The sequence below is a fragment of the Enhydra lutris genome, unplaced genomic scaffold, assembly GCF_002288905.1.
Source record: "Enhydra lutris kenyoni isolate GAN:26980312 unplaced genomic scaffold, ASM228890v2 scaffoldscaffold58, whole genome shotgun sequence".
Classification (NCBI taxonomy): Eukaryota; Metazoa; Chordata; class Mammalia; order Carnivora; family Mustelidae; genus Enhydra; species Enhydra lutris.
In genome coordinates this window covers 5,226,443-5,253,491 of record NW_019154142.1, presented here as the reverse complement: position 1 = coordinate 5,253,491, position 27,049 = coordinate 5,226,443, and the positions used below count along the sequence as shown (strand labels likewise).

The 27,049-nt window shown below is 38.0% G+C and overlaps 1 protein-coding gene across 3 annotated transcripts in view; it reads right to left on the bottom strand.

Annotated features, from left to right (window-relative positions):
• The window catches only part of LOC111158294 (cyclin dependent kinase 19), a 168,240-nt gene that overhangs the window by 47,022 nt on the left and 94,169 nt on the right, over positions 1-27,049 (bottom strand). For all 3 annotated transcript variants that reach the window (XM_022520229.1, XM_022520230.1, XM_022520231.1), the window contains exons 3-4: positions 2,532-2,642; positions 252-392 (exon numbers count right to left, since the gene is read on the bottom strand). In XM_022520229.1, the coding sequence (XP_022375937.1) occupies positions 252-392; positions 2,532-2,642 (252 nt within the window). The remainder of the gene's footprint in view (positions 1-251; positions 393-2,531; positions 2,643-27,049) is intronic.

Below are 27,049 nucleotides of genomic sequence, written 5' to 3'. Positions count from 1 at the left end.
TACCAATCGTTTGTTGAAAACCACACATTTTATAGCTATGCATAAATACAATGGAAGAACATACACCAAATGTTCATAATGGTAATCTTTTAACTGTAGGCTTAAGGGTGATTTTATTTCCTTCCCTTTTGCTTATATGTGTTTTCAAAATTTTCTACAATAATGTTTATAATAATTGCACTAAAAGGAAAAAATATTTTTTAAGAGAAGGTAAAAAATCGTATTGATCAATTTAAAAGAAACATACTTACCAGATCTCTGTGAAGCACCCAATTTGCATGGAGGTAATGGATACCATCAAGAATCTGGTAAAGTAATGATTTAACCATAGATCTTGGCAACTGCATGGGCTTTTTATTTGCTTTTGATGCACGGTGAAACTTAATAATATGCTAAAAATTTAAAAAAAACATTCAAAATAATATATAGTATTTGCTAATATTTATATCAATAAAACACAAGTCTACAATAAACTCTCTACATTTAAAAATTACTTATTAAATGCCAATAATGACGCAAAGAAAAATAATTTGAATACTAAGGTCAACCAAATAGAACCTATATTGGTGGTCAGTCAACGTGACAATGTTATTGAGGGTATAATGACTAGATTTAATGAAACCACAAGATTTTCATTAAATAAAACTAAAAGATAAAAAGCATTGATACTTAAAAGCCTACATAAAAATAGCACTAGTTGTATTCTCTATTGACAGAATGAAAGACTAAAAAAAAAAGAAGACCCTGTGAATCTTTACTGTCCTTTTTTTTTTTTAAAAGGAAACTCCATGCCACACATGGGGCCGGAACTCACAACCCCGAGATCAAGAGTTGTATGCTCTACTGACTGAGCCACCCAAATGCCTCTATATCTTTACCATACTATAAAAAGTTAGCACTTAGAGCATTTGTGTAATGTAACTGACTATATGTACATTTGAATTATTAGAAAGTTCTACCTTCTTTGGCACAGTGTGAAATTAGGTTACATTCCTAGTAGTTAATATTAAATAGGAAATCACTAGGAAGGAGGAGGGAGAGAAAAATGGGAAATCCAATCCCACTGAAATAAATACAACTGCATCAACATATTCATATGTTTATGTCCATATGCTATTTTGTAGGTCATGAAAACATTATAATGATAGGGAAGAAATGCTACCTGTCCCCCAAACCTGCATCTACATCTCTACTCACCCCAATGCAAAACATGACATAATGGGTATTAAAGGCCATTTAAACCCCTATTAAACAACAATGGAAACATTGCTCCACTAACTTTAAAATGGTCAGATGGCATGGAAAAATTTTAAGCTATTTACATTGCTTTCTTGTTTTTTTTTATAAACTGTTCAACAATATATACTTTATTTAAAGAACTAATAGAAAATTAAGGATTATACTATAGCAACAGTGTCCAAAATATATATATACAGTATGAACTTTCAACTTTCAACTTTTTATAGCCACATCAAAAAAAAAAGAAACAAGTAAAATTAACGTAATGTATTTTAACTAACACAGCATATTAAAAACATGATCATGCCAACATATAGTCAGTATAAAACATATTAATGAGATATTTTTCATTTTTTTCCTACTAAGTCTCCAAAAGTCAGTATGTATTTTATATTTATAGCGTATCTCAATTTAGACCAGCTACACTTCCGGTGCTCAACAGGCACATGCGGCTGGGGACCGCCATGTTACAAACAACAGGCCTACAGGACCTGATACTCCAACATGCTACATGTTTTTTCCTCACATCACTGATATTCAAAATGAATGTTATCAAATAAACCTTGGGAGAAATATAAAGGATACAGAGAAATGGAGAAAACATAATTCTTATGATCAGCTATGAGAAAAATTCACTGGACATTCTTGTCAATATCCTATAATAGCATAAATTCTTAAAGTTCCTTCAAGACCTGTAAGTCTGTTAAAGTTTCTCCAAAACAGATGTGCCATATTTATAAATCACACACCACACTATGTTAAGTCAAAACTTAACTACCAAAAATTTGGACTTAACTGCCAAGTTTGAATATTTTTTACTTTTAGCAACTCCTTGGGTAAAATGTTTAAATATCCTGATTTCTAACATAAAAAATTTGGAATTAGAGTTTTTGGCTAATATTCATAAAACTATACATATATAGTTAGAAAGGGAAATTATTCACAAGTACATAACTGGTGAAATTTGAACTAGTGTGTGTACCACAAAAGAAAGCAATTTTCACTACACATGATCAGTAAACTGTCTTTGATGACTTGCCTAAAATTAGTCTCACACACATTAACACTTTTGAAGTGACATTTCTGAATGTTACAAATACCATCTTCTCAGTATATGACAGCGTTTATTGCTTGAGTTCTCTTAAATCTGCATTTGCATTTAATACTTATTTTAAACTCTGGTCAACAAAGCAAGTTTTCCTTCATGTGCATTAGCAATACGCAGCATTACATACATCTATTTCTCCGTACCTAGATGAAGAGTCCTAAAAATAAAGCGAGTTTAGACTTACCCACAAATCATGTTCCGCATAATCAAAGAGCAGCCACACCTTCCTGTCACTGTGAGAAAGGAACACCTTCTGCAAGGCGATCACGTTAGGGTGCTTCAATTCTCGCAAAAGCTGAATGCAAGAGGAAGAGAGGGAGTCACTCTCCTATTCGCAAGCAGGGGGAAAATGATGCATTTTCTAGTGAAATCTTTGAAAATTTAGACAATCCAAATAAGCAAAATGAAAGAAAAAAAAAATACCCCTCCTCTGAGATAAGCTCTGCCCCCTCTTGGTACATACCCTTCAAATTCTTTTTCCACATGTATGTGTGTGTTTTCAAAACGGGATCATTTTAAACAGTAAATGTAAAACAGTAAACAAAAGTAAATATCGTATCATGAAGTAATTATATATAATTTGGAATGTGCTTTTTTTTTTTTTTTTAACTATTGAGGGGAAGGAATCATGTATTAATTTGGTTTTTTCTACCCTAGCACAGTAGGTACTCAGTAAATATGTGACAAAAGGAGCAAAGAAATTTAACAATCTCTATACTTACCCATGCCTAGAATACATGTTTGAGGTTTTTTAGAAAAGCAGTGAGTATAAGGTAATGACTCTCATTCCCACTGATTTAAAAAAAAAAAAAAAAATGGTGTGGAGAAGAGGTCCCATAAATATAGAGAATAAGGAATAGGCCCTCACAGAGTAGAAGCTGGACCCTGATAATAAGAAGAAAATCATAAGAAGACAGACCAGATCTGCAAGTGAAACCTTAGCCCCTGGCACGTACCAGGCCACTGCTTGATAAATTACTTAGCAACAACTTTCGCTGTTCGAGGGCAAAGCCTTATAAACACGCTTGCCTCGGGCGTTCCTTAACCAGGGTTCAGATTTAACACTAACATGCTCAACTTGCTATTTTGAATGTCTTTTACACTTAAAACTCTGTGGGAGATACAGAAAGAGGGAACAAAATTTCTACTGAATACTTTTTGTGTGTAGGAAGATTAGATATACATGCTTTTCTCTCCTTTAAACCTTCTAACAACCCTCTGATCCACATGGAACCTGGGGGCCAGTGTTATAAAAATAACTTAACCAAAACCAAACATCTAGAAAGAACAGCAGTTTGGATTTAAAGAGATCTGCCTAACTCCAAAGTCCACGCTTTGTGCACTATGGCTAAAGCCCTTGTCTTCATTTCCTACAGTGTAACAGGCAAGACAGACATACAAATTGATCAATGAGGCAAGAGAAAAATTGTTTACCCATTTTAATAACTTTATTATTTTTTTCCTAAGTGCTTGAGCTGGAATCCTGTAAAAAAAAAAAAAAAAAAAAAAAATTGTGTGGGACGCCTGGGTGGCTCAGTGGGTTAAGCCTCTGGCTTCGGCACAGGTCATGATCTCAGGGTCCTGGGATTGAGCCCCACATCGGGCTCTCTGCTCAGCAGGGAGCCTGCTTCCCCCTCTCTCTGCCTGCCTCTGCCTACTTGTGATCTCTCTCTGTGTGTCAAATAAATAAATAAAATCTTTCCCAAAAAAATCAGGTGAATTCCATCTCTGGAAGTTTTATAAATTACTTCCCAGTTGCTAAATTCTTTACTACTTTCAATGCTGTTTCCCAGTCCTTCAATTCTCTCAGTTTGGTTGGGTCCTTCAGCTTTTTCTCTTGGCCTGCCCTTTGACCACCTTGCTGGAAGGTGGCACTCTACCAGGTATAATTTGGGCATGGTTCCCGGATAGGACTCCCTGGGTTCTCCCTCAAGCCACCTGCCCCAGAACACAGCTAAGAAGCAAGAGTTAGGATGGGCCAGGCTGCCCTGAGACACACTTCTACTTTGCACAGTCTGCCTCAGGGTTCTATGCACATTTCCTACTAGATCTAGGTAGGAAAGGAGAGCTGGAAAGAAGTGTCCAGGGAAGACATAATAGTCCTACTCCCTTGGTGAGCAGGGAGGGCAGGGAGCCGTTAGGCAAGTGCTCAGCTATCGGCTGCTGCCTCTACTCCCATTGCCTAAGAAAGGTGAAATAATCCCGCCTCTTGCTTCAGATGCATATGTTAGACATGATACGCCCCTAATCAGTGACTGTATCAGAGAAAGTGGGGGGATGCAGAACTATACCCAGACAGTTTTCCTGTTTGTGAATGGTTTAGGCTCCTAGACTCAGTGGGTTAATGTTTAATGACCCTATTTGCCATGGTCAACCTTCAAGCACTTGGACCCTGGTGAGAGGCCCTCCTGCAGAAGCAATGTCTTATCCCCTCTCTGACTCTTGGTATTAATGAACTTAGAGAGTTTGGCTTGATGAAGTCTCTACCCAAAATATGTTCTCTTTGTTACCTGCAAGTGGAAGGGAGGTGAAACTCACTTCTGCGTCTACACCAGGCTCTGACTCGTCCGAGGGGAAGGGAGATCACATGCAGCAATATTTCATCCATATCTCTAAAAATTTAAGTTTTCTGTGACTACAAATTGGTGATCTCTCTACAATGCAACCATTTAGCTCCCATGTTTACACATTATTTTGAATAGGTAATATATTTACATGGTCCAGAAATCAAAAGTACATAAAAGGATATACGCTGAGATGTCTCATTACCATGCCTGGCCCTGGTGACCATAGTCCTCTTTACCTGCCAGAACTAACCACTTTTATTAGTTAATCCTTCCAGTGTTTCTTTATGCCAATAAAAGCAAATATGAATATATATTTTTATCTGTCCTTATTTACTCAAAAGATAGCACTTAACTTTCTTTCAATACAATCTATTCTAGAAATTCCCTCCACTATACACTATACAGTATTAGTAGGTAGAAATCTTTCTTTTTCTTTATTACAGCAGCAATGTATTTCTAAGTCTTTTCCTTTCCTTAGTTCTTTTTTTTTTATTGTGGTCAAGTGTGCATAACATAAATTTACCATTTTAACCATTTTTAAGTGTACTGTTATCCTTTGATACTCGTTTTGCAGAAATATCTCGCTTGTGCTAACATGAAGCTGTTACAGTCTTTATTCATTCAAGTAAGGCAAGGCGTACGGCAAAGGCCAAATAATGGTGAGCCTTGTAAGCCATGCGGAAGTGTCCCCAGCAAAGGTCTCTAATATCACTGGAAGTTTGCTAGGCACAGGGGGTAAGTGGAGAAGCCAGCGGATATTAAAGGTCCCACACTTTGACTATCCTGTGCGTGTCTCATGGTCAGGTCAACCAAATGAGGAAGTCTAAGGGTGACAGAATTTAAGACAACTCCCAGATTTGGCTTCACGGAATTATCTGTATTTCAGGTGTATTTATACTGGTATATTTTTATACTGCTTTAACTGTTTAAACTGCCCCCCATTAAACCTCGAGAACAATGTTTAATGTATCCCTGTATCCCCAGGGATGAACGCAGAGCCCGGCACATAGAAGAAGCCCTGTTTTTAGTAATCTCATCTAGCTGGAGGGCTTTCAATGTCACCGGTGTGCAGGAACTTCCAAATGTTTTTCTCTAGCCTGCACATCTTCCCTGAACTCTAGCGATGTGTATCCAACCGCAACAACATCTCCACTTGAATGTCTAAGGACCCAAACTGAAGTGGTGCTCTCCACCTCCCCTGTCCTCTGCCCCAACTGCTCTTCCCCGGGCTCAGCACTTAGCAGCCTCATCATTCCAGTGACTCAGGTAAACAACTTCATCTACTTTAACTCTCTTCACAATGGCCCCTTCTCAGCGAGTCTTTCCTGGTTCTTCTATTTGAAATTATAACCGCCCTCTGCACCTTTATTTTTCTGCAAAGCACTATCACTGTCGGAAATATTACAGCTCTATATTCCTTATCTATAATTCTAAAGAGCTCAGAAAACAAAGGCTTCTAGGAACTCATGTAGGAAAAGAAAATTTAACGTCAATGAAAAAAAAAATACACTGTCAAGGGCACACCCTTTCGGGTTATCAGATTCTGATTCTACAACTCTGTACGTTAGAGACAACTGATAACAATGCAGGATAATACTTGTCTATACACGTGCAAACTGTCCTGTCCAGGAGAGGTTCACTGACTTCCCTCTCCCATTATGGAAAAGGTGAGTTCTGCCTCAATTTGCCCATCATTTTAATATTCCTGATCTATAAATATGTCTAAGAATTCTCCTTTGAATGGGCTATACCATCTACTGGTTTCCTTCATTTAACAAGTTAAAGAAAATCTTCAAGTATGTTCCCTTTATATCTGTATCATATCATAATTCTACCTTTTTGGAAAACTATCCTTTGATACTCATTTTGCAGAAATATCTCACTTACACTAATGTGAAGCTGTTACAGTCTTTATTTATCCAAGTGTGAATGATCATACTTCTATACTAAAGAATATTAACAGGTTTGATTACTGCTTCCCTGGGTGCTAGGTAACATAATATATATACCATATTATCTTTCTAAAATCTTTTTAAATTTTTTGACTCTAAAACACATCTGGTTCCTAAGGCTTTATTTAAGGAATTGGGGGCCTAGGTATTGTTTGTTTATTTTATCTTGTTTATTGTCTCTCTCCATTAACCTATAAACCCCATGAAGGCAAAGTTTTTGCTGGTTTTATACCTCCCGTGCTTAAAAATGGTGCCTGGCACATAGTAAGCACTCAATAAATATTTGTCACAAGAATTAATCTACTGAACTTACTGAACTTACCTAGTTCCTACAGAATAAACCAGTAAATAGCTTGGAATATTATAAAACTTCGGTATCCTTCCAAAGGTGTTTTGGTTTTTTTTTGTTTGTTTGTTTGTTTGTTTTTTAATTTATTTATTTGAGAGAGAGAGAGAGATCACAAGTAGGCAGGGAGGCAGGCAGAGAGAGAGGGGGAAGCAGGCTCCCTGCTGAGCAGAGAGCCCGATGCGGGACTCGATCCCAGGACCCTGAGATCATGACCCGGGCCGAAGGCAGAGGCTTAAGCCACTGAGCCACCCAGGCGCCCCCCAAAGGTGTTTTGAATGCTTTTGTTTTTAAAAAATTGAACAGACTATGTCTAATATGGTTTTTCTAAGGATACTGACTTTCTGCAAGCTACATCTATTTTAAGCTTAAGAAGGAATAGTTCTCTCTACTAGTGCCCACACTACCAGAAGCAGAAGAGAGCTGCCTTGATGTGAAGAGCAGACACATAGCTCTTAATAGCTCAGGGTGAGGTATTTCAGCAGCACAGAACCTGAAACGGAAAAGGGTGCTACGAGAGTGTTTCCTGAAAGGACTACGAATGAAATAAGTGCTACAAAATTCTGAAGAAAATGCACACAGGAAAAGGGGACAGGGGGACACACCTGAGGAACAAAACAGAGATGAATCCCATCACTGGTTAATTTCAAGGCTAATTTGCTAACAGAAGGCTAGACCCTAAGTAAGTGCCACACAAGAGTATATTCTCTACCCCCGATTTACTGAAGCCGACAAATGAAAAAAAGGAAATTTCTCTACCACTCATTACTGAAGAAACAAATGTCCAATAATAAAATAATAAGAAAGCTAATAAGTGAATTACAGTATATCCACATATTGTAGCCTCTTGTGCATATTCCAAGAATTTTTAAATACATGAGAAAAGACTTACACTATAATATTGTGATGTAATATAAAAAGACTGCAAAATATTGAATGTCTATAAAATGGGAACTACATCAAAACATTAATATAGTATCAGGGTGGTAAGATTAGGTGTGATTTTTACTTATATTTTTCTATTTTACAAGTTTTCTATAGTGAACTCCTACAATTTAAAAACTTACTCTTATCATTTAAAAACTCACATGAAAAAAAAATAATAAAAATAAAAATAGGGGTGCCTGGGTGGCTCAGTGGGTTAAGGCCTCTGCCTTAGGCTCAGATCATGATCCCCGGGTCCTGGGATTGAGACCCGCATCGGGCTCTCTGCTCAGTGGAGAGCCTGCTTTTCCCTCTCTCTCTGCCTGCCTCTCTGCCTACTTGTGATCTATCAAATAAATAAATAAAATCTTAAAAAAAATTTTAAAATAAAAACAAAAACTCACACACATGTATACACACACACACACACACACACCCTAAAGATAGTCCTTTCTCTCCACAAAGATATGTCCTGCTAAGATAAGATACTATCAAATTATCACAGTTTCTTATGTGATTGATCTGTAAAGGGAGTCAAAGAAAGAAGGAGATGGTCATACTTGTACTTTCCTTCATTCTTGGCAATATCACATTTTACCAATGGACTTGAATTTCTTGTCACACAAATATTTGTTCAACGTGACATCATGCAACTACAGATATGCTTTAATCATATCTAAATAACAGTTAAGCATAATGTGATTTTCCTGTGAAAATTCCAAACTAAATGATAGCACCTCCTGTGCAGATACTCAGAGTACTAACATTATCTCAAAGGAGCCTAATGAAGAATGTACAATGAACATCCCAAGATTTTATCTGATCTTCCTTCAAGGGCATATTAGTGACTATAAAAAGTATCCAATTTTCACTATCCCAAACATATAATAATTCAAAGTTACAATCCTAATCTTTTTTCTCTAAGGCACTATTTAGGATCCTGACTCACTTTGGGGAGGCTTGGGCTAAACTACCAATTACAGAACCCATCCTTACTTTTATACACACATCCTTCTTCCCCTCTTACCCCTCTTTCTGTTCTCCAAGTCTCTGATGCCCCCATGGTTCCAGATTCCTCTTTTAGGGTATCTGAGTGGAAAGGGTCCTCTTATACTTCAATAACTCACTTATCTCAAAGTAGATTCAATTTTTAATTCTTTTTCTTTTTAAGAGAGGGAGAGAGAGAGGTGGGGGATGGGGCGGAGACAGAGAGAATCATAAGCAGGCTCCATGCCCAGTGCAGAGTCCGACACAGGGCTCAATCTCACAACCCTGAGATCCTGACCTGAGCCGAAATCAAGAATCGGACACTTAGCTAACTGAGCCACCATTCTGCTATTCTTATTTGCTATTCTTATTTGATCCATTGAAAGTAACTATATGATTTATTTGACTCTCGATCTTTCCCATGGTGAAAACGGCTTTACTTTAGGAAACACTGAGTGTATCATTTTTTTAAGGGTATGACCCCCACCTCACACATACACAAAAAAGGAAGATAAATAAAGCAGTTTATCTTTATGGCAAAGAGGGGACTCTAAAGTGCCGCAGTATTCCTAAACTGAAATCTAAGAGTTAGCATTTTGAAATCTGCCATGTCCACATCTGTGACAGCAGCCCTTTCAGAAGCCAGTCCTTCCAAGAGCGTGGATGCATTATAACCTTCCAGCAGGTGGCACTCATACTCTGAAAAGGGGTCTACAAAACAGCAGCCCAGCTCTGGTTCCAGGTGGCCCTAAATTATTTGGCTTCATTTTACTCTAGGGATGCTGCATTACTAGTCATAAGCTTCAGGAAGGTCAGTGCTCCCACTGCCACAAAGCAGAGGTGACAGTGAAGCAGCAGGCCTAATGCAAAAAGTACGGGTTTTAGGATTCTGAGATCTGAGTTTGAGTCCTGATTTATTAAATGTATGATGTAAAGCAAGTTGATTTCAAAACCCCTCCGGGCCTCATGGAATAATGAATATCTACTGCCAAACAAAACACAGGATCTGTAAGAATTAAATGAATATAAGTACATTGACTGTAACACAATGCATAGGACATATTAAGTACTTGATATAGTTATTACTCTTATTAATTACCTCTTATTAACAAGAATGTGATGTGGACTAAATGACCTAATATATGCAGAATGCCTCCTGGCATCTAAGTTCTTGGTGAATAACAGCTGTTATTGCTCGTATGCCTAAGTGGAAGCGATCAATCAGTCTGGACAGTCAGAGAACCTGATTAAAAGGAGATGTGGTGCTAGGGCGCCTGGGTGGCTCCTTAGGTTAAGTGCCTGCCTTTGACTTAGGTCATGATCCCAGGGTCCTGGGATCAAGCCCTGCTTCAGGCTCCTGTCTCAGAAGCAGACTGTCCCCTGAGCAGGGAGCCTGATGCCAGGCGGTATCCCAGGCCCCCGGGATCATGACCTGAGCCAAACGTAGACGCTTAACCGACTGAGCCACCCAGGCGTCCCTCTCCTATTTCTTCTAATACATTCTATGCACTGACATCAGAATATCTTCCTAAAATAAAATGTCTGATAATGTTAACTCTCCCATTCCAAAAATCTTAAATGACTTCAAAGTTAAAACTCCTAAACACAACATTCAAAACCATCCACAACAAATGGGGGATGGAGTGCCGGGGGGGAGCTGAGACTCAAGAAAAAACTGCATTGTAAATGAGGCAGGTGGATAAGATCCAAATTAAGGAACAGCCAGCTTTTCCCTGATAAAGGGAGTATGATCACTGCCATATGTTGCGGCCTTCACCATACGGATATTCCCTACGCCATCATCACGAATGGGCTCCCAAGGTCTCAGGATTCCGCCCATTACCCAATATCTCCCACAAAGCCTTGCCCTAAGACATGCAGATGAGGCAGAAGTATGATAGAAAATACCCGGCAGCTAGCAATGACAAAGAAAGAAAAAAAGTCAAAATTCCTTAAGAAACATGAGTGCCTAGCCTGCTGTAGGCACAGGGAGCCTCCGGTTAAGTTTACCATGTAATAGAGACCAAAGAGGAGAAAGAGTAAAGAAATAATTTTTAAATTGTAATTATGATGAAGCTACTAAGAAAAATACAGAACATGCATACACAGCAAAGCTCACCTGCTCTGGGAAGTCAGAGAAGGTGCTCCTAAGGCATGCTTGTTGGAAAGAGAACTGAGAAGTCAGAGTCTCCACCAGCCAGCAAGTGCACCATGTCATGAAGACACCAACTCTAAGAACTCCTTCCCCAAGGCACATGGGTGGTTCAGTGGGTTAAGCCTCTGCCTTCAGCTTAGGTCATGATCTCAGGGTCCTGGGATCGAGCCCTGCATCGGGCTCTCTACTCAGCAGGGAGCCTGCTCCCCTCCTCTCTCTGCCTGCCTCTCTGCCTACTCATGATCTCTCTTTCTGTCAAGTAAATAAATAAAATCTTCCAAAAAAAAAAAGAACTCCTTCACCATTCATCTTTTAGGAGCACATATCAAATGAAACTCCGACTTTATTCTAAATTTGCCATAGTAGACTTCTATCACTGTGTAACAGAGATGTGTCTTTTCTTTCCAGATGAATATTTATAAAACCACCTAGCCCAGGACCTGGCGCAAAGCAGACATTCAGCAAGTTTTGTCGAATGAAAAAAAAACAAAAGCAATAGTACATGAACTGGTTTTCAAATATGTTGGTTAAATCACATTTATTCCACATGGAAAAAATAATATTTTCAAAACCAAGAAATAAAATTTCTAACAAGGAATTTAGTAAGCCTGAAAATTGAAGTTGGTATTTGATGAGTTAAAAGCCAATAAAGTAATACTTTTATAAATGGCCATAATAAACTTTATTTTTACTTCAGTGCACTCTCAAGCTATCTGGGTTCACACCTAACCTGTACCTGTATAGCTTATACTTCTAAAATATATGGTTTAGCTTTTCTTTAATACAAGCAGGCAACCAAGGAGCCCTGAAAGTCATCCCCTGCCAACTCCCTCCCTGCCTGCCATCTAGATGGTTCCGGGTGGAGATCTTCAGGGAGAAGGAGAGGGTTTCGCTTTCTGAAGGAGCTTGTTTCATTTGTACTGAATATTCTGCTTTTCATAATGACTGATGTCATCAGTGGTCAGACACCCCTCCCATACAACTACAAGAAATTGCACTACCGTTTACAATTTATAGCTAAAGGTTTTGATTAATTATTAATAGCTAAAATACCAATACCAGTAACTCAACATATTTCACATCCCTATGCTTCCAGGGAAGATAAACACAATGAAGTCAAGGCTCAAAGAAATTAATCATTTATAGCTCCTGAAGACCTCACGGGAATTTAAACAGTAGTAATAAGTAAAGCTACTAAGTGATCTGACCAAAATCCAGGAAATGTCTACTGTATTGTTTCCATTAAACAAAAATCTACTTCCTTCCTACTCTGCTTAAAAAACCTTTGAAGGCATTATAAGCAAACACAGAGGGGGGTGAGTTTCCACAATGAAATAAACGACTTTTTTCATATTAAACAACTACTAGAGTTAATAAATCCTAAATATTTCCAGTGAGTTTTAACTTTCGTTTTTTAAAAGAGCTACACTGTGACATATGTGACTTTTAGGAAAATATGTTAAAACAATGGGGGGTGGGGGACCTGGTAATTACTACATTATAAAAATGAAAGATAATTCGGGGCGCCTGGGTGGCTCAGTGAGTTAAAGCCTTTGCCTTTGGCTCAGGTCATGATCTCAGGGTCCTAGGATCGAGCCCCACATTGGGCTCTCTGCTCAGCGGGGAGCCTGCTCCCCCCCCCCCCCGCCTGCCTCTCTGCCTACTTGTGATCTCTGTCAAATAAATAAATAAAATCTTTAAAAAAAAAAGGATTAATTCAAAATACTATAACTTTCAATAATATTGTGTTTAGCAAAGCACAGATGCAAAAAAGAACATTAACTTTAAAGTAAGCTTTCTTTGAATAATCCTGGAGCTTTGAAATGTCTTCATTCAAGGCTGCCTGTAAAATACATATAAAATGTCAAATCTCACTAGACCCTCCTCTTTGAAATGTAATTCTTCAACATAAGTTCTGGTCATACTTAAAATAAACATCTGCTATAGGGAAAAGCTCCTTTTAAATAAAATTCACAAGGAAAAGGTTAATAAAACTATCTTGTTCAGAAAATATATCCTAAAGTCAAAAGGCTAACAACAAATGTGGAAAAGATCACCAAATTGTAAGACATTAACATTAAAGGGCTAATTTGCTTAATTTACAGGGCTTATAAAAATCATTAAGAAAAAAAAACACTTCAATAAAACAATGGGAAGAGAATATGAATAGACATTTCACAAAGCGAAATACAAACTAAAATAGTAAAAAATTGTATGAAAATATGACTATCTCACAATATAAAAATACAAGCTGAAGCAATGGAGATATTTTTCATCTACGAGACTGGGAAAAATTTTTAAAGCTTAAGAGTTTCTAAATGGTATCAATAGGAAACTGGCTGAATAAATTAAAGGCCCATCCCTATGGTAGAATATTATATAGCCATTAAAAAGAATGCAATAAGAATTAGATAGATCTGTATTGTTGGTATGGAAAGAGTACCAAGATAAAATGTGAAGTGGCATAGATACAACAGAATATATAACATCTTTTGATACTTTTAAAAAATACAGGGGCGCCTAGGTGGTTCAGTCATTGGCTGAGGATCGGACTCTTGGTTTAACCTCAAGTCGTGATCTTGGGGTCATGGGATCAGCTCCTTGTCAGGGTCCATGCTCAAGGCAAAGACTGCTTGTCCCTCTCCTTCCTTCTCTGCCCCTCCCCCCACTCACACACACATTCTGTTTCTCTAAAATAAATGAATAAAGAGAACCTGGGTGGCTCAGTCAGTTAAGCAGCTGCCTTTGGCTCAGGTCATGATACCAGGGTCCTGGGATCAAGCCCCACATTGGGCTCCCTGCTCACAGGGAGCCTGCTTCTCCCTCTCTCTCCCCCCAAAACTCTCTCTCTCACAAAAATAAATAAAATCTTTTTTAAAAAATAAAACAAAATAAAATGAATAAAATATATGAAATCTTTTTAAAGACAGAGATATATATGTGCTAATATATACATTACAATACATTGGTAAGGCCAAAAGGAACCATTTATAGTAGCTACTTTTGTACAGAAGCACAGGCTGAGAAAGAGGTTTTAAATTTTTCATTTTAAATCTTTAAATATTTTTTGAATTCCTATTATATTATACTGTTCTGCATTTTTCAAGTTAATTTTTGTAAAAACCTACTCTAAGATACAGTTTTTCAAGCTGCACCTTATAACCCATTAATGGATTAAGAAATCAGTTTAGTGAGTTGCAACCAGCAGTTCCCATCCACCAGGGAGAAATCACCTCAATTGGGACTGGAGAAAAAAAATAATTGAAAACACCGTGTACCTCATAGGTTATGAGTAAGAGAGAGCCAGAACATGAGTGGATCACAGTCAAAAAGAGCTTGAAAACCACTGCTCTCAGATATTATATGTTAATACTATTTTTAGTCAGGAACAATCCTACTGACCTTATCATTTCCGGTCCAAAGCCAAGAACCATCTTATATTAAGCTAGGTTTTTATATGTCAATTCTTAGTATGACCAAGTTGAAAAAAATATTATTAGTTGAAATGATAATGAAGAAAAAAAAATTTCTGAAAAATCTAAAGAGATGTATTAACAAGACACTATACAATGTACATGAAGACTTGAATGAATTTTTTTAAATGAGTGAATTTTTAAAAAATGAATCTACATACATTTATTAATGACAACAGCCCCACATTTTAAGTTCTAAACATTAATAATCTCTGGAATTGATGAGATCAAAATTAAAGAAGTTTGGTTAAGACTGTTTATCTATTAAGAAATCACCAAAATAATGGGCTTTTTAAAAAATGCTAGGCTATCTGAGAATTTCAGAATATTGACAGAAGACTATATATCTCAAATACATATACAAAAGATATTCGCAAAGTCATGTATTTTAGGATCTTTTTGGTGTCAAAGGATGTGTTTATTCTGGTTACAAACACAATCTATTGCCCAATCACCTGTTTGATGAGGATAGATAAATAACTAAAAAATGATTAGCCAGGATTAGGAACATAGTTCAGTCACCATAAATTAAGTAAAACTGAAGAACTACAGGAGAATGAAATCAAAAGACTTTTTTTTCACTAACATGGCAACTAAACCCTATACATTATGCAGTCAGTGTTTTTTTAATTTCACAAACTTTAATTTCATGTACCTTTACTCCTTCCATCTTTTTCTCCCTTTCAGTCATGCCCCATCCTCCACTAAGCCTTGCTGGCTTTTTGCTTCCTTTGTTCCTTTCCATTCATGAAGGGCTTTACTATTAATGATCTCTCACTCTTCCAAATCCCTATGGCAATTATATATACCACGCATTTCGAATTTAACATTGATTACTTATATTATCTACCTTTTTTATACATACCTTAATACTTTTATATATTGTTATATACTTATATTAACTCTTTGGTAAACTATATGGTCATTCCATATGATGAATATAGTAAATATCAATAAATCGTTTTAGTTATATTTTTAAGTTCTCATATAACTTAGAAGTCAAAAGTTGTTCCATGAACATGGGCATGAACATGTCTAAATAGATTCTAATAATCCACATCCCTCCCAGGAGCATGGGGTCATAGGCCAAAACTAATTTTGGAAGCAGCTTAGTCCAATAAGTCTTTTAAAAAAGAGATAGGTAGGGGCGCCTGGGTGGCTCAGTTGGTTAAGCAACTGCCTTCGGCTCAGGTCATGATCTCAGAGTCACGGGATCGAGTCCCACATTGGGCTCCCTGCTCCACGGGGAATCTGCTTCTCCCTCTGACCTTCTCCCCTCTCATGCTCTCTCTCACTGTCTCTCTCTCAAATAAATAAATAAATAAATCTTTTTTAAAAATAGAGAGATAAGTAGAATATTCCTCAGCCATCAAAAAAAGTGAAATCTTGCCATTTGCAATGGCGTGGATAGAACTAGCAGGTATTATGCTAAGTGAAATAAGTCAATCAGAGAAAAACAATTAATATATGATTTCACTCATATGTCAAATTTAAGAAACAAAACAGAGGATCATATGGGAAGATGAAACAAAACGAAATCAGAGAGGGAGAAAAACCTTAAGAGACTCTCAATCGTAGGAAACAAACTAAGGGTTACTGTAGGGGAGGGGAGTGGGGAGGATGGGATTATGGGGTGATGGGACTTTAAGGAGGGCATGTGATGTAATGAGCACTGGGTATTATGTAAGACTGATGAATCACTGACCTCTACCTCTGAAACTAGTAATACATTATATGTTAATGGAATTTAAATTTCTCTTGAAAAAGAGACAAGGAGGGAGGATATTACTAGACATGAACAATGGCAATAAGGATAGAAAGAAGGTCAATAAAAAGAGGGCTGGGCAGAATTAATATGATACACTAAGGGCAAATGATCCAGGATGACACAAACCACAGAACAGATAATGGTGTGATTTCTTTTTTTTTTTTTTTAAGATTTTTTATTTATTTATTTGACAGACAGAGAGAGAGCACAAGCAGCGGGAGGAGAAGAGGGAGAAGCAGACTCCCTGCTGAGCAGGAAGCCTGATTCGGGGCTCTGTTCCAGGACCTGAGCCGAAGGCAGACACTTAACCGACTGAACCACCCAGGCACCCCTGATAGTGGTACGATTTAGAACCAAGGAAAAGCATTACAGCTTTGAGGTGGGGGCGAAATGTTGATGTTCCTATCAAACATGATTGAGCTTGAGATATTCATGGGGCACCTTGCCAGCAGTCTTGGATATGTGGATCTGGAACTCAGGAGAGAGTGTGCAATTGGAGACAAAAAACTGAGGGGTCATCAGCACAGGGATAAGATGGGCCCAGAGGTGTTTTCATGTACAGGTGAGAAGGGCAATTAGTAGAGAGCACTTTTGGGAAACAAAAACATTTTAAAGATTTTATTTATTTGACGGAGCGAGAGAAAGAGAGTGTGCGTGCACATGTGCAGGGGTAAGGGTAAAGGGAGAGGGAGAAGCAGGCTTCCTGCCCAGCAGGACTCCATCCCAGGACTCTGGGATCATGACCTGAGTTGAAGGCAGATGCTTAACCGAGTGAGCCACACAGGCACCCCAAAATGAAAACATTTTAAGAGTCTAAGAAAGATTTAAGAGAAAGAGGATCACACAAAGGCTCAGAATGTATACTCAGAGGAAAAGCCTCCTTCTCAGAGGAGAGAGGATATTGGCATAAAAACTGGAGGGTTTCCCTTCTCTCAGAAGGGAAAATGGATAATGATTTCGAGTGTTGAAAGAAGTGTCTATCTGTTAGATTTGTCAACCTCTATTGGAGGTATTTAGGAAGCGTAGGAAGAACAGTTTTCTCCACTGACACTTTAAATTCCAAAGGAAAGGTGTCATTGCTATCTTATTCATTTGTTATTTACCGCATGGAGAACAAAGCCGGTCATTTGGTGGGCACTCAACAAATTTTCTTGTGGAAACCAAGTCAGATTGCAACAATAGCTAGGCTGCTCTTAACAGTGGTGAGGAGAAACCATCAGGCCACGAATGGGAGCACTAAGGGCTCAGAAACGTGGTTTTATATTGTTTTGCTTTGTGTGGTAGGAGAATCTTCGATATTTTTTAAATATGGAGAGAGAAGAATCCACAGGGCAGGAAGAAAACGTAAACATCTGCTTAGACTTCATATATGACCCTTCCCAGAATTATCTGCTAACTTTAGCCCAAATGAACATCTAAATGGTTGAAAATCTGAAACACTTTGTTTTAATGAGTAGGAAAAAAACAACATAGGATTTTGATACAGAATAGCCTCCTTATAAGCGAGCGAGTATAGCGAAATCAGCTACTGAACCACTACATATCTTCCCCTACATAGCTTCCTGTCTTCCTCTACTTCTAACTCACAAATTCTTTAAAGGTGTCCCTATAGCAGGGGCAACAGGACTCTGTGGGAGTCAGAGGTTGGTACAGGTGTGATGGTAATTAGGAGAACTAAGGGAATATGGAAGGAAGGAGGAGGAGCTGAAAGAACCTTCAGGAAGGCTATTGTTAAATCACAATAACATTTGTGATTTAACACAATTTGTGATTGGTAAGATCCACATCATTTAAAAAAGAAGGAGGAGGAGGAGGAGGAGAAGAAAAGAAAAAAAAAGAAAAGAAAAACCATGATCTCACATAAACGTCCATGGTTCAGAAAACGTCAGATCTGGGGCACCTGGGTGGCTCAGTGGATTAAAACCTCTGCCTTCGGCTCAGGTCATGATCCCAGGGTCCTGGGATCGAGTCCCGCATCGGGATCTCTGCTCAGCAGGGAGCCTGCTTCTCCACTCTCTCTGCCTACCTCTCTGCCTACTTGTGATCTCTGTCTGTCCAATAAACAAATAAAATCTTTAAAAAAAAAAAAAAAGAAAGAAAGAAAACGTCAGATCTGAATCTATGGCATCTATTAAATGTGAGCATTTTTAAAAGATCTGATCAAACAAAAAAATGGTCAGCAGTTTCTCTTATCCTATACCTATTTCTGAAAACACTGACACTGGAATTCCTTGACCTCACTGGCTGGCCTCTGGCTTGTATTCTACCTCAAGCCACACCAACCCACTTTCAGGCCACCTAGCGCCCCATGCTGCCTCAAACCACAGCTGCTTCACTGCCAGAAGGGCCTTGACCCCATCCTGCAAATACTCAAGACACTCCCCTTCAAGATCCAGCTCCATAACCTGGCCTTTTCTTGATAGCCCCTTTTCGCCTTTCTCGGCCCACCACCCACCTTCACTCAAAATATAACTGACCACTTCTCCACTGGTACCGTACCGTACCCGCTCACTTTTATCATACCCACCTTTAACATCTGACTGTTCTGGTTGTGTAACTGTCCACCTGGCCAGACAGCCGCCTTTCCTGTTCATCTCACTCACTCCCCAGAGTCTAGAACAGAACCTGATACATGTAAATGCTAAGCAAAGTGAAATATAAAAGACTACTGCCATCCATTTTGGAACTACAAAATTAAGGCCCTCCACCAAAGCAACACCCTACCTAGATGTCTATAGCTTCGCCAACCATCTACAACACCATTAGAGCAACTGAACCCCAGAAATAAGCAATCACAAACAAAACCATTTCCGAATAGAGATAAACGCACTGTTTTTGCCCAGATTATGAAGGATACAAGTTAAAACAGAACTTGTCTTAGTCTCCCCAGATGTAAATGTGATTAAAACTATAATTCTACATTTTGGAATGTGTTTCAATTACACTACTACATTTCCAACGCCCTGAATTTTACAGATTTTCTATAACCACAAAAATAGTTGTGCATCTCTAAAGAGAGTGATGATGCCCGTATTATAAATCTGCATCATAAATCTTTCATCCACTTATCATGAGTCATTTTTGCTTAACTGGTATTATCATATGTTAATTACTTAGGCACACAGAAAGTTGTGTGGGTTTCTTTGACAATTTTTATTTATTTGACAGAGAGGGAGCACAAGTAGGCAGAGGCAGAGGGAGAAGCAGACTCCCCACTGAGCAAGGAGACTGACGTGGCACTCGATCCCAGGACCCTGGGATCATGACTTGAGCCGAAGGCAGAAGCTTAACCGACTGAGCCACCCAGGCGCCCCAAAAGTTTTAAAACATTTTAAAATTATAGAAGTAATATATGCCCAAATGCAATGCCAGAATCCAAAAACATAGAAAAGCACAAAGAAGAAAATATAGGTCACCTGCAATCCTACCAGACAACTTGCAAGTACTTTTAATGTCCTCCCAAACTTTCTCCCACGCACATATACATATGATAACAATAATAATCACCATGACCACGAAAAAGCTGCTGCTTTATGTGATCTTGTCACAGGATGACACGGGCAACCTGCTAAGCAATTCTGCCATGTTATTTCATTTAATCTTTAAAACAACCCAATGAGGTAGGTGCTATTTTTTTTTTAATTTTTTATTTTTAAAGAGAGAGAGAGAGGAGGAGGCAGGCTCCCTGCCTAGCAGAGAGCCCGATGTGGTGCTCGATCCCAGAACCCTGAGATCAGGACCTGAGCTGAAGGCAGAGGTTTAACCCACTGAGCCACCCAGGCAGCCCAAGATAGGTGCTATTTTTAATCCCTCTTTTACAGTGGAAAAACTGAAGAGGCTGAGAGGTTAGGTAACTCACACAAGGTAAGAGAGCTAGTTAAGTGGCAGAACGAGGATTAAGAGAAATATTGGGATGCCTAAATCCCAGATCCTACTTACCTATGTATGTGTTCACATACACACACACAATCTTTTCAAATATTTACACAAAAATATGGAACACACTAACCACATGGTTTTGGAACCAACCTCCTCTCACTTAACATATTGGAAAAACCTTTTCTGGGCCCATGAATGTCTATCGACATCAGCAGTCTCCTGGCCGCACGCTATCCCACCACCAGGGGATGAAACAGACTGAACCGGCACGTTTACGTTACTCTGGTATTACCTATGCTTTTTAATATTAAAAACAGTGCTGTGACGAATAGCTTTCGTCTGATCCACTCTGATCCTTCAGAGACAAATAACCGAAAGAAGAAACACTTTTTAAGGCTTTTGGTAGTTATTCGGTTCTTAGCTCCATTTCAAGGGCTCCAAAGCCCTGTGACTAGTAGCCACATACTGGACAGCCCAGACATTTGCCTGACCACAGAGTTCTATTGGACTAGTCTACACTGTACTAGATCATGTGATCACTGCTGAGTTCTTGAATAGGTCACAACCTCCCCGTTCAGCCTGAAGCTGGCAGGGGTAGGAAACTCCTCTATATTCACTTACTACTGAGGTAAATTACCGGTCAAGGTAACGGCCACTCTAACCCCACAGCTGCGGCACTCAGGACATACACTGGAGAGTCTGCGCCCCCCTGCGGCTCCACCGAGGGTAGGATAGAGATTTTACTACTGACATCACTGGTCCCATTTTGTCTCCAGCCCTAGCTCCCAGCCTGGACGTGTTACCAGGTTTACATGGAGAGGCAGGCTTTCTGATCAACCTCCTTAGCCAATTTCTCCTGAATGGGCTGGCTGGCAAGGGGCGGGCTGACATATACCCTCACCCGCTTTTAACTGTATTGTTTCCCACCACATGGGAATGTCTAATGTTTATAGACATTAGAACAGTTTTAAATAACAACTTGATATCTCAACTATCTCTCTTTACCTTTCCATTTAGAGTCCTCTTAAGAAATAAGTACCTAGGGGCGCCTGGGTGGCTCAGTGGGTTAAAGCCTCTGCCTTTGGCTCAGGTCATGATCCCGAGTCCTGGGATGGAGCCCCGCATCGGGCTCTCTGCTCAGCAGGGAGCCTGCTTCCTTCTCTCTCTCTCTGCCCACTGCTCTGCCTACTTGTGATCTCTGTGTCAAATAAATAAATAAAATCTTTTAAAAAAAAAAGAAAGAAAGAAAAAGAAATAAGTACCTAGTGATGTAATGAGCACGGCGTAGTAAATAAGACTGATGAATCACTGAACTCTACCTCTGAAACTAATAATATATTTTATGTTAATTAACTTAATTTACATTTAAAAATGGTTTTAAAAAACAAATTTAAAAAATAAAAGAAATAAGTACCAAGGAAAGGTTTGCCTTGGTAAAGTATCAGAATACATTAAGCAAGAAATAGTAGATTGTCACAAATTTACTACATAAATAGCAACTAGACTTTACATGGAATCTTTATTCATGGCAATGCAATTTCTTTGAGGTAGAAAGAAAGGAAGTATTTTCCAATGTTTTTACATAAGAAAATAAATATCAGCCCACATGTAATTACAGAACGAAAAAGCAAAGACTAAAAAACAAGAATTGAAATTCTCAGTTCTCACAATCATGCTAGAAAGCCTTTTTTAAAGATTTTATTTTTGTTTATTTATTTGAGAGAGAGAGAGAAAGAGAGAGAAGGAGCATGAGTCGGGGGAAGGGTGGGAGAGAAGCAGACTCCCCATTGAGCAGGGAGCCAGACCTGGGGCTCAGTCCCAGGACCCTGGAATTATGACCTGAGCCAAAGGCAGACATTAACTGACTGACCCACCCAGGCACCCCTTAGAAAGCCTTTTTAAGAAAGCTATATTATTCTTTAAATTTTTACATACCATCAAAATATATATAGAAGAGTAGAATCTGACCAAAAATAATATTAAAGATAAACTTCTGGTGGACAAATCATCTGTTTGCTACTGATACATATCTGTATATCATTACATGTTACTATTTTTCCAAAGAGACAAATAGGGTTTTGACTTTAGGAATTCATCATCTCACACAGACACACACAAAAAGATTACAGTATCAATTCTAATTTCATTTTCAAACTCCCTCTAATTCAGACAACAAAATATGTACAGAATTGAAATTATGATGCCCTAACAGCCAGTAGATCACAGCTAACAAGGCAAAGTACAAGACACCATTTGAGAAGAAAGGCTACTTGTGACTAGAAAAAGCAAATACAAGAGAAAAACATTAATTTCTAAGCAAACAAAACTAAAATCAGTCTTAAAGCCAACTCAAACAAAAGCAGAGCTTTCACTTCATGCTTTGTCGAAGTGCCAAGACAGTCTTGTGAGAGAAGATCTGTTCTGGTTCATCAGGAACTCATCTGGGAGTCATTTCTATTTCATCTGGGAGAAGCTCTGAAAGCAGCACGTTCTAGCACTGCCAGACATGGCTGACTTGTGGGGAATCAGGAGCCAACCACACAGAAACAACTCTGAACAGAAACCTGTGTCACCAGTCAGAAGACAGAGCAGGAGATCTAAATGAAAACATAATACACCCCTAAAACACTCAAGAGGAATCCAATCCACAAGGCCATAGGCTTTATTTCCCCATTAGATTCAAGCACCGGGCCTAAAATAACAAAAAAAAAGGGGGGGGGGAGCAAGCCACAAGAATCTAATTTTATTCCATCTATAATAAGAGAGCCTCAGAGATTATTGATGAATATAAGCGATATCTACTATAAAGTTCTCAAGAATAAGAAAGAATGAAATGAGAGGCATACGATAAGAGAAAAGAAACTCAAGAACATGAAACGACTAAAACTTTTTAAAGCTAAAATCCTACACTAATTACACCTAAAAGAGAAAAAATGATACCTACTGTGTATTTCTTAGGAACACACTATGATACATAATTTTAATGTCTCTGTAGTTATAAGTTCATAATGGATAAACACTGAGTGCCAGCTGTTTCTGTAGAGAAGAATTAACAAAGTAATGAATTGTGCTTTATTAATTATACCTACTATACCCAAGGCTAATTATTTTTAAGAAAGGGCCTGTCTTAACAAAAATCCGTGGTAAATGAAAACATGACTTGGCTTTCAACGGGTGTTTGAATTAGACAGGTCTGAAATGTTAGAACAGGATCAACAAATATATGTACTACAGCTTTAACAGAGCTGTTTACTTATCATTGAAAACTGGGAATGTCCTAAGTGCTTTAGTCACCCTTCCAAAAAAATATTTTTATAAGCTTAAGTAAGAAAGAGGAAGAAAATCACTGAAAGACAACAATCTGACACTATCTGACACAATCTCTATCTTGATAGAGAATTTACAGGATAACTCTCTCTACATGATGTATGTTACACAGAACATATGAAGGACAGGTAGTTTTTGGTACTAGCTGGTCAAAGTAGCTACTTTTTGGAATTAAAATAAAAACTTAAATAATAGAACACTGTATGTTAACTAACTGGAATGTAAATAAATAAGCAAATAAATATAGCTACTTTCTTTAAACTGCAGTTGCACAAATTTACAATGCTCTAAAACAATGTCTTCCCAACTGATATTATTATGTGAGATATTAATAGCTATACTGTTCCTGCCCTCCCCACCAAAAGTTCTAGGCTCAAATAAGTTTGGAAATGCTGAGTCAAACAAGTTTCTTGACTACGTTTCAGGGCCCTTAAAGGCTTGGGTGTTCTATGGACCTCCAAGAGGGGATAAGCAGCGTTTTCTAAATATATTTGACCATGGGATACTCCCCCTTCCAAAGCAGAGCCTCTAGTAATATTTCCAGGGACTAGTACTCTGTGGAACATATTTTGGGAAAGAAATAACTACCCTCAAGACAGCCTACATGTTCTACGCTGAACAGAAATGCAAACTTACTAGATAAGCTATACCATAAACATTAAGTAATGTTTGATTTCTGGAAACATCAGGCTTGTATGAAACCACCCCGCTCACATCTATGGACAATTCCTCTTTTAACAGATTTCACGAAGAAGACAGAGCCTTTGTTTCATTAGCTCTCATTCACCCTTCTCCCTGTTTTTGTCTTTGGGGTCCTTGCTGTCCAGGTTTCCTTGGTAAAGTGGAAGAAGTGAGGATGCTGAAAAGTAAGATTATCTAGGTAACTGAACAGGACCACCGTGAAGCAAGATCAACAAGGCGTTTACCCAAAGTGGCTGGAAACAGTGTCAGTGAAGGAGTAGGTTAGTTAACGATAGAGACCTTATTAATGCTAATTGAGCGGTATAGAGTTTCATGTAAGAAAGGCATGCGTGAAGCTCACAACAGTAAGGAGTCAAGCAGATCTAGAAGAAGATGGCAAGGAAAATGTAAAAGGTTGAGAGACACTGCTCATGACCAAAAAGAGGGCCAGCCGGTTAAAAAGCAACATACTAGTCACAGTATCCAGCGTGAGACTGCCTCTTAGTAACTTATTCAATCCAGCAAAACCCCTCTGAATGAGGCCCAAAACACACATACCTTGTATTGAAACCTGCTCTAAAGAATATTTATTTTAGGGGCACCTGGGTGGCTCAGTGGGTTAAAGCCTCTGCCTTCAGCTCAGGTCATGATCTCAGGGGCCTGGGATTGAGCCCCACATCGGGCTCTCTGCTCAGCAGGGAGCCTGCTTCCCCCTCTATCTCTGCCTGCCTCTCTGCCTACTTGTGATCTCTGTCTGTCAAATAAATAAATAAAATCTTTAAAAAAAAAAGAATATTTATTTGACTTCATACATATTTTCACTAAATATGTTTTATAATTTTTCTAAGCACAAAATAACAATATTGAAAAAAAGTTTTGATTTTAAAATTCTTACTTTACTATTTCACTGAGAATTATAATTACACTGAATATTCTTTTTTACTGAGCTAAAATGCCTATAATATAAACCTTACTATTTTAAAGTTTATTTAAATGTACTAGAAGTATAGTGACTTCCAGGATATTCATAAAGTTGTGCAACCAGCACCACTGTCTAATTCCAGAAAATTTTCATGAACCCAAAAAGAAACCCCATACCCATTGAGCAACTACTTCCCATTCCTTGTGCATCCCAGCCCCTGGAAACCATTAATCTGCTTTCTGTCTCCATAGATTCAACTAGTCTAATCATTTCTTTTAAATGAAATCATACAATATGTGGCTTTGTACATCTGGCTTCTTCTACTTAATATTATTAAGGTTCATCCATATTGTAGCAAGTATCAATACTTTACTCCTTTTCATGGCTGTATAATATTCTATTGTATGAATATACCACCTTTTGTTTATCTGGTCATCAGCTGATAGACAACTGTGTTGTTTCTCTTTTTTGGCTATTATGAATAGTGCTGCTATAAACATTTGTGCACCCATTTCCAGTTCTCTTGGGTATTTACCTAGGAGCAGAGTTGCTGGGTTAGATGGCAGTTCTATGTCCAACTTATTGAGAAACCACAAAAATATTTTTTACAGCATCTACACTATTTAACATTTTCACCAGCATTGTATGAGGGTTCCAATTCTCCACATCATCATCAACAGTTGATATTTTCCTTTTTTAATTACTATTGCCATTCCAGCGGATGAGAAGTGGTATCTCATTGTGGGTTCCTTAATAACTAATGATGCTGAAAATCTATTCATGTTGCTTATTGGCCACGTGAATACCTCCCTGGGAGAAATGTCTATTCAAGTCCTTTGTCCATTTTTAAATTAGATCATCTCTTTTGGTGAATACTCATTTTTAAATCTATCAAGCAACTATCTTTTCTTTAATTTCTCATGTCTATAGACTGGTTTCACCAGTATTTGGTAGGACATTTTCCTCTAACACTTAATATTTCCCTCTAATTAATATTTTCTTCACTGTCCTCCATGTTTATATCTCACAATTACCTTCTAGGGCAATGAGGGCCAATTCACAATATCTAATATATCTAAGAGTAGCTTACTATGTGAAAAAGGGAATATTATGCTACTAGGTTAACAGGTCAAGATTCACTTTGTCATTTAAACTCAGCCAACATTTTCTGAGCTTTGTTAAAGTACTTAATTATAAGTCTCACGTGTACTGAAAATCTTCACAATGGTGGTACCATTCATTTCATGTGTTCAGTTCCTTGGCAAAAATTTGATTTAAATGATCTAATCAAATCTCTGAACTCTGAAATGTCATGTAGTCTGCTTTTCATAGCACTTTTATAAGATTAAGTAATAGACTAAAAACAATGGAACATCTTTCTAAGAATAATCAAAGTATTCTGGAATTGTAAATATTTTTATTTTAGTATCTTAAAAGAGTTGGCACTACTCAATGACATTCTTCATGAACAAAAGCATATTACATTCATTTAAAAAGTATACATTTTCTCTATGGAAGGAAGTGTAACAATACCAATTGTGTTTTAAATCCATGGGGACCATTAAAAAGAGTTACATAAATAATACTGTGGCTTTTCTGAGCTTTAGGGGAGGCAGATTATGAAAAAAAAAGATAAGATATTTAATTTACAGATGTAAAACATTTCCTTCATTCCACATTTAACACTCAACTTTTAAGAACTTTTTTTTTTTTTTTTTTTT